Raw genomic sequence first — 8,258 nt, 5'->3', positions numbered from 1 at the left:
TGCTTGCCTGTTCATACTCTGTGTGTCTGCTACACAGACCATGGCTTCCCCTGCCACCCCAACCTGTATCAATCCCTATACTCAAGGAGTGGCTATGTTCCCAGAGAATGGAGAACATATTTAACAGTCTAGAGGTAAGCATATGCCATGTGTGATCTAGCCTCTCCTCTCTCTCCTTTCTTCTTCTACCCAAATACAAATTCAAGAGTCACTTGTGTTCTTACAAGTTCAGAACCCAACGCTGGGCACGTTACTGCAAAGAAGACCTAATGAAGGGAGACACCCCTGGCTCTCAGTTCTACCAGTTTAGGCAACATATGGCAATAAGCCAAAGCTATCTCCCAGTGTCCGTCTTCCTGGATATTACAAGGGACAGGTGAAAATTGAAGAATTGTCATTGGATTCACAGTACCACAATCTCCTGTAATAAGCAGTACTGGTTAATATTAATAATGACATTCAAAAATCATCTTAGGGGCTGGCGCTGTGGCACAGTGGGTAAAGCTGCCGCCTGCAGTGCCACTGGCATCCCATATGGGCGCCGGTTCGAGTCCCGGCTGCTCCTCTTTGGATCCAGCTCTCTGCTATGGCCTGGGAAAGCAGTAGAAGATGGCCCAAGGACTTGGGCCCCTGCACCCATGTGGGAGACCTAGAAGAAGCTCCTGCTCCTGGCTTCGGATCGGCACAACTCTGGTGGTTGCAGCCAACTGGGGAGTGAACCAGCAAATGAAGACCTCTCTCTCTCTCTCTGCCTCTCCTTCTCTCTGTGTGTAACTCTGACTTTCAAATAAATAAATAAATAAATCTTTTTTTTTAAAAAGCCTGTGAAAAACACAGGGTGGAAAAAATTTTTTTAAATCATCCTAGTATAATACTAGCAGCTATAATACTAAGATATATGAAGGTACTTCAAATAGTTCCTGGATGGGCACACATTTAGCATAGTGACTAAGATATCTCCATCCCGTACTGGAGTGCTTGGGTTCAAGTCCCAGCTTCATTGCCAATTCCAGCTTTTTGCTAATGCACACCATGGGAGGGGGCAGGTAATGGCTCAAGTAGTTGGTCCCTACCACCCATGTGAGAGACCTGCATTGAGTTCCAGGCTCCAGGCTTCAGCCTGACCCAGCCCTGGCTGCATGTGAGGAGTGAGCCACTGTATGGCTGATTGATTTCCTTCTCTCTGCATTTGCCTTTTAAATAAATGAACATTTTCTAAAGTTCATGGAAAATGAAACGAAAAGGTAAGTTCTTTTGGTGCAAAAAACTAATTAAAATCCATGCATAATTTTTTTTCATAATTTGCATTCCTAGGAACTTCTTAAGAGCTCATGTACATATACTTTAAAAAAACAAACACTGAGTCCTGGGGTGTCAAATGATCCCCTGGTCACATAGCCAGGTAACAACAGCGCAGCAGTCCCATGTACAGGTCTGCCTGATTCATAACTTCCTATCTGCCCCACTGGCTCAGGCTGCTCCCCCACCTCGGAAAGGAATGGCAGGAGTATGTGTACAAACATGCCTGACGTAGTGCGTGGTACTTTCCAGGCACATATCTGGGACGACCAGAAACTTCTAGGACAGTGAGTGCTGATGAACCAAGCAATAAACACACACACCATTTATTGTTTGTAGTTCAATACTTTTTTCTTTTAATTCATACTGTACTTCCATGGCTCTAGCTACTTTACATTAAAGATTTGGCTGGGTAGCCTTGTAGGTTTCTAGGTACTAGCAATAAGTTTTCAGACCTTGCGCACAGCGCCAGGCAAAGTACAGTTAAAGATCCAAATACCGACGGCCAGACAACTCAACTGCAATCAACCTGTGTTCTCTCCCCTTAGTGGCCCAGTGCAAGTGTCGGGGGTTCCTCCCTCTGCCTCACCCCACTCCACCCCATGTCAGGATTATCCAGTGGCCACTATGCCCTCTGATCCATCTCTGCCCACCTTGGAGTCTAGGTTGAGGTGGGGGGGTTGGAAAAGCACCATGGGTTTGGGAAGATGGTCTGGTCCATGCAGAGAGTGGTCTGGCCCTAGAGTGCAGGGTAGGGAGATGTGGGGAGCCACCCACTCCTGTTGGCAAAAATGGTTGCTTTTCCTACGCAGTCTGAGCACGCAGCACCCAAGCCCAGGGCCAACTCTCCAGACAGAGCCAGTTGTCCTGCCTGGAGCAGAGGCCACCCTTTTGCTTCTGCAGTGTCTTGTGTTGAGAGAAGCAAGGAGGGCCAAGGGGCAGAGATGGCAATGTCCTGTAAGCCTTCACATGTTGGGGAGATCGTCTGGCATCCACTCCTCTTGGCAGGCGAGGTGCATTCTCACCAGCAGCCAAGGCTCCAGTCCGGGCTCCCAGGCCTGCTGAGGACCTCGAGTCACAAGACCCCTGAGCTGTCACACAGAACATTGAAACAGGGAGCTGGCTGGGCCTGTCACAGCCAAGGCCGAAGCAGGAGTGAGGTAACAAGGCTGGGCAGAGAGGTGGGAAGGGGAGCTCTCTACACCATGTGCACATCAGGACTGCAGGTGCAGTAAGAGATGGCCTTCCAGAAACACACTCCTCTGGGAGCCAAAACATCTTCTGGAAGAAAGCACAGAGGTGGAGGAGTTTGGGGCCAGCCTGCGGGAGGTTGGGGATGAGGGTCAAAGATGTCCAGGAAGGGAAGGGATGATTGTCCCACAGCCTAGAGACGAGGGGGTAGGATTGGGGAGGGTCAGGAAGACAGGTTCTTGAGATTCCTGCAGGAATGGGCAGGTGAGATCTGGGGGTACAGGGAGGAAAATTACAGCCCTGCCACCTGAGAGAAGAGAGGAGTGCTGTCTCCTGAGGGCCCCTGGGAGCAGTGGCTGGTTAGGCTACCCTACGGTGCCAACAAAGTGGAACAGCATGGCACAGAAAGGACACTTCTGCTAAGATTCCTCCCCTAGTTCATTCTCCAAGATCTCATCCTAGACATGGTACCTGCAAGTCAGTCCAAGCTTGGGGAGGCGACTGGGACAGCAAAGAACCCACTTGCCTAGCAACACGTTCCCCTTGGGGTCTCTCAGTCCTCCCCATTTCTTGCAACCCCAGGCTCTTCGAGTCAGTGCTCTAAGGCAACCCAAGGATTTCAGCCAAACCTCTGTGCTTCACACAAATCCCAAGAGGGTTTTGGTGGAGCCCCAGGAGAAGTGCTGGGAGCTCAAATGACTTCTCTCTACTGTGCCCGCTGTCAGTGGGGAGGGACGGGTATGTGAAAGGCTTCATGGAGCCTAGAGATACAAGACGAGCTCAACCCAAAGGAGTGCTCGTCTTACCACTGTCCTCCTCCTAGCTTAGAGAAAGGCCAAGGGGCCCCTTCCCAAACTAAGACTAGGCCAAAGAATAAAGAAACACGCTCCCAGATTAACACTGGGCAAGAAGCAAGCTTGATCGCTCTGCTGCTGGGCCTGCCTAGTCCTCTTAGCCCCCAAGAAGAAAGCTTAACTATCTTGGATTTCCTAGGGACCCACACTCTGCCCTACCTCCTACCGGATACTAGGGAAGCTCTGGCCCAGAAGGCTTGCTCCCTCCTGGCAGGATACCACCGAAGTCTAACAATCCTGAGATCACCCAGTCTCTAGCCTAACCTCCAATACAACGCCAAACCCAGAGCCTACCTAAAAGATCATTTAACACAGGAGGATCCGAGGCCCAGAGACGGGCAGTGACTTGTCCAAGACCACAGAGCTACTCAATGGCAGAGTCTCAGTCCAGTCATCCACGGGAATCTTCAGATTACTGGTCCTCTACCTCGTCTCAAGGAGGTGCATGGGAATATAAGAGCATTGCAGACATGGCTGGCTTTTCTGAGTCCAACTTCGTCAATCCCCCTCTACAGTTAAGTGGGAGTGGAAGATTGGACCCTGTAAGTGCTCGCCTGGTTAGAAAACCTGCCAAGTCTACACAATTGAGCACTAGCTCTCAAATGTTCTACTACATGAATCCTCTTAGAAAGACTCCTGTGTGAGCCCAGCGTTCTTATGAAAACAAAACTCCAAAAAAGCACTGGCTGGAAGAAGTGAACACAACAAGCGGCGGTTCTGCCACCCTCCGGCAGACACTTACCAGCCAGGCTACTGGCCAGGAGTTACCCTGCCGTCCTTTTATTCCACTCCAGGCTTATCTCCAGCAGGAAAAGATTACATCTGGGACGGAATGCAGTTGTTGGTTTCTTCTGGTTTGAGAGTCAAAAAATTCTTAGAACCGAGTGGGCCCCATAAGAGATGCTTGGTTCTTTGTGGGCATTCTCCATGGATATATGCTGTCTCCTGGGCTCAGATCGGCTGGAAAAGGAAGGCTCCTTATGCACAACTCAGATGGTCCTAAAGGTGACACACCACAGTGCAACTCTCTGTGGCTGGGGCTGCTTTCCCCATTGTACTACTCCCAGCACAGAATACTTTTTAAGTCATCCCAGAGGTCCCACAGCAACCTTAATAAGTAAATAACTTAAGTAAAGCATCACGTAGGAAATAAATTTGAGAATTCACAGGTTCTGCCTTCACAAAGTTTCTGGGAGTCACGTGGCTTGCAGTTCCTCCAAAGGGGGAATTCCTAGCAGCTGGCACCACTCTTCCCTCTCTGGATCCTGAGACTTGACCCTCACCAGTGTCTCCAGCTCCAAGTCCTGGATGAGAACGGAGTGGCGAGCGGCTTGTCCGCACCTTTCCCAAGGATGACAGAGAACACCCTCTCCTCCTCTCTCCTTGCCTAGGGGAGAGACCTCAATTCCAGTTGACCTCATCATTGTCCTCCCTTGGAGGATGACCTAGGCATGATGATTCTGCCCTCAGGAGACACCAAGGCCTTTTTCTTAGATAGACTGACAAGTCAAAAGTTTCCTTTTTCCTTTTTTTTTTTTTTGCCAGAGTGGGATGTTCAGGCCATTCTAACAGAAAATGTCATTTTCTCCTTGGAGTAAATCAGTGAAAAAAAAAAGCCAAGCAAGCAAAAAAATAAGTAAGAACCTTCCCTCGTTTGTGCTTATTTGCTGAGACATCTGGGGTCCTGGGGTCTCTTCTGCCTCTTGCATTAAGAAACCCGGGAGAAGAACCAGCAATCTGAAAGGGTTCTCCTAGCCAAATTACCTTTGATTCTTTCCTCATTAAGAATCTCCACAAACTCTGCCAAGGGCTGGCAGGACTCCCCAGGCCGTAATACGGAGAAACAACAGCTAGCGGACGAAGGAAGATGAACGTGCCCAGGAAGGCTCCGCGTGATCAGACAAGTGGCATGGCTCCCAGCAGGCCAACTAGGAAAAGGCCCTGAGGGGCTTATTCTCCTAACGCAGCATCTGCCTTCCACCCTGTGCTCTCACATCCGTCTGGGGCCAGACACCAGGGAAGGATCTGCACCCTCCACCACCAGGACCCCCACTCCCAAGTCTTGAGAAACTCAGGATTCAGAGCAGCCCCCTGAGGGCAGACAGCCCATCTGGTCTTTTCCTGCCCAAACACATGCACCTTTGCCAAAACCCATCCATTGAGGGTCTTCCATGCCAGCGCAAAGCGTCTCAGAAGGTTGACTCCACCATCGGAAGTTGTTTCTTTACCAAGCGGAAGCGACACAGGCAACCTCCTGCACAACCTGGCTACTGGTGCTCACTGCTCACAGTGTCTGTGGACAAACCCTGCAACCCACATGCTACAGCATTCTCTCCTTTTCTCTCTCCTCAAACCCTGGAGCGCCTCAGACACCCTGATTCATCCTGGAAATCACACTCACGGCTCAAAGCGAAGGAATCTCAGCCACAGACCTGACTTGTTCATAACCACTAACAAGAGGTTTAACAAGGTCAAATGTGCTCCACCCTGGCTAATAAACAATGTGCTCTTAGGGCACAGAGAAACAATAGGACTTTAGGCACTAAAAAGTGACACTTCTCCCAGATCCAGCCTGGGAGAAGACCAGGGAGAAAGGGGGTGGGAAGGTCAGGAATTGCCAGCCCTTAATGGGTCCACACCCTACACAGGTTGGAGGAAGGCGCAGGGGTGATTGAGGAAAAATGCCCTTCAGAACATGAGACCACAGGAGCCTACAGCTCCAAAATCCAGCCCCACAAAGGCAGCCTTGCTAGTTTTTCTAACAGCCCTCTCCATCTGGCTCTTAGCGTTTGGTCTGTATGTGTGGGCGGCCTCTCGTGGGAGAGTTTAGACTGGGCTCCCGCCCTTGAATGCTTCCGTGTTCCCAAGAGAACGCCTGGGGAGGCGTGGGGTAGGGAAGAAAAGATTCTCTTTTATTTTGGAAACAAATCAAAAGGGGATTAGGGAATGAAGCACCTTAAGCAATGCCCCCTTGAGATTTCAAGACCCTAGGGTCTTCACAGGCATAACTTTGGCTCAACAACATTTCCCTTCTATGAGCCAAGAATGGCCAGCAAGGGAAGGGGAGGGGAGCGGAGGGTGGGAGGAGGAGGATCAGGGGAGGTCGGTGCTGAGAGGTGGTCCCTGCCCTCCTCGGCCCCTCCATCAAAGGAAAACGCTGCTCCAGCCGGCACAGGGGCGGGAGGGCCCGCTCCTTCTCCCTGGTACATAGGCGTTATCTCTTTTTAAAATCTGTATATAATATATATATATTTATATTCTGTATATATATATATTTATATATATATTTATACGGTCTATGTACATGTATTGCACAGGCCTCTCGCAGCCACCCCCGTCCCTGCCTTGTCAGTGATAGCGGTTCCTCTTCTCTTCGCTTTCGGATGTGTAGTCACGTGACCTGATGCCATTCTGAAGATTGATGAGTGAGTCCTTCATCTGCAAGACAGGGAACCCCACACCAGGTCCAGATCTGTGCTCTCAGTGGGTTTTTGCACGCAGCAGCACCTGCCACACTCAACCCCATCCCCACCTCTGACCACCCCACAGAGCAGTGGTTTACAGGGGTCACAGTCTCAGATGGAAAGGGGACAGCCAGTCTAACACTGGAAACGCCCACCAGCCCCAGGAAGGCTCAAGGTGTCCCATGACATGTGACCCCTGTTACCACTGAATTCAGACATCGCTCTCCGCATACAATTGCTGTGAAGAGCCCTGCTATAGTGTGTCATCTACTTTATTTTCTATTCATTCCATGTGCTTTCCCATTGAGCTTCAACATACCCTACATGCCTGTCTCTGTACATGTTGCCATACTGTTCCCCCAACCTGGGAATCTTTCCACTCTTCCCTACTCCAATCTCACCTGTCTGTTAAGGCCTAGGACAAATCCAAACTTTTCTCTGGCTGACAATCATCTTTCCCTCTCCTGGCTGCTCATACACCACACACTAAGGGCTCTGGACTGCAGTTACCTGTAATTGCTTTGTTTCCTTTGTTGGGGAAGTTCACCCAAGGATACCAAGCAGAGAAGAGAGGAGGCATCTCATTGGTACCCATGTCAGTGAATTCCATAGGATGGAATCTAAATGAGGGCAGCTGCACTGGGAGAACCCTAAAATGGCCCATTAACCCATGCGAATATTGTCCCTGGGAAAGCTGCTCTGTGACAACACAACCACATCTCCTGGGTAAATCGTGAGTTCTGAGAACCTCTGTTCTCTCTGCCTACTCTACCACACTCTTTCTCTGGTTATTCTACATCCTGTGCTCAGCATCTCTGTTCCTTTGAACATCACTTGTAAAGGGGTTGAAATAAAATAACTCTCTTAACATCTGTAGGGTATAAAGCTGACAGCCCTAAGCCACAGCCTAGTGGGCCCAGCCTCAAACAGAATTTGAGAGTTGGAAGAGACCTCCAGGCCATCCACTCCAACTGCGCCTCCATTTAGTCCCTAAGCTCCGTATCTGTCATCATCTAGTCATCCCTTGATTGCTTTGGATCTTGGGATCTCAGTCCTTCAAAGTAACTCTCACATGGCTGAACAGCTCTGAACATAGGACTCCTTATTTGATGAATGAAAACTTGAATTCTCTATGACTACTAATCCTCATTCAGTCCTCTGGAGTTTACGATACGTCCCACCCTTCTGTATCTGCTGGCCTGGATGTCTGCCCACCATTCTGTTCCCCTCAGCCCAGGTTCCATTCCCGGGGCACACCCTTAATTCTATCAATGCCTCCTGCTCCAACATGCTTTCCAAACTTCTCACTGCACTGTTTACCCATGTGTGATTTGGGGGAAAACCTGCCTTCCTTAATCATGGCTCCCAAGTCAAACATGATACAACCTCTATTTTATAAGTGAGGAAACTGAAGTTCACTTATGTTAAATCCCATGCTCAAGTTACCAGC

General features: G+C 49.7%; 1 protein-coding gene across 30 annotated transcripts in view; it reads right to left on the bottom strand.

Moving 5' to 3' along the window:
- Positions 1-1,624: 1,624 nt before the first annotated feature.
- GRAMD1B (GRAM domain containing 1B) overlaps positions 1,625-8,258 on the bottom strand; it is a 274,580-nt gene continuing 267,946 nt past the window's right edge. For all 30 annotated transcript variants that reach the window (XM_089334956.1, XM_089334918.1, XM_089334923.1 and 27 more), the window contains one exon: positions 1,625-6,782. In XM_089334956.1, the coding sequence (XP_089191082.1) occupies positions 6,693-6,782 (90 nt within the window). In that variant the 3' untranslated portion in view covers positions 1,625-6,692. The remainder of the gene's footprint in view (positions 6,783-8,258) is intronic.

Source organism: Oryctolagus cuniculus, chromosome 1, assembly GCF_051225735.1.
Source record: "Oryctolagus cuniculus isolate XC-2025 breed Fujian yellow rabbit chromosome 1, ASM5122573v1, whole genome shotgun sequence".
In the NCBI taxonomy this organism is placed as follows: domain Eukaryota; kingdom Metazoa; phylum Chordata; class Mammalia; order Lagomorpha; family Leporidae; genus Oryctolagus; species Oryctolagus cuniculus.
Note: the sequence above shows the minus strand (reverse complement) of the source record. Positions and strands in the feature narration are given on the sequence as shown.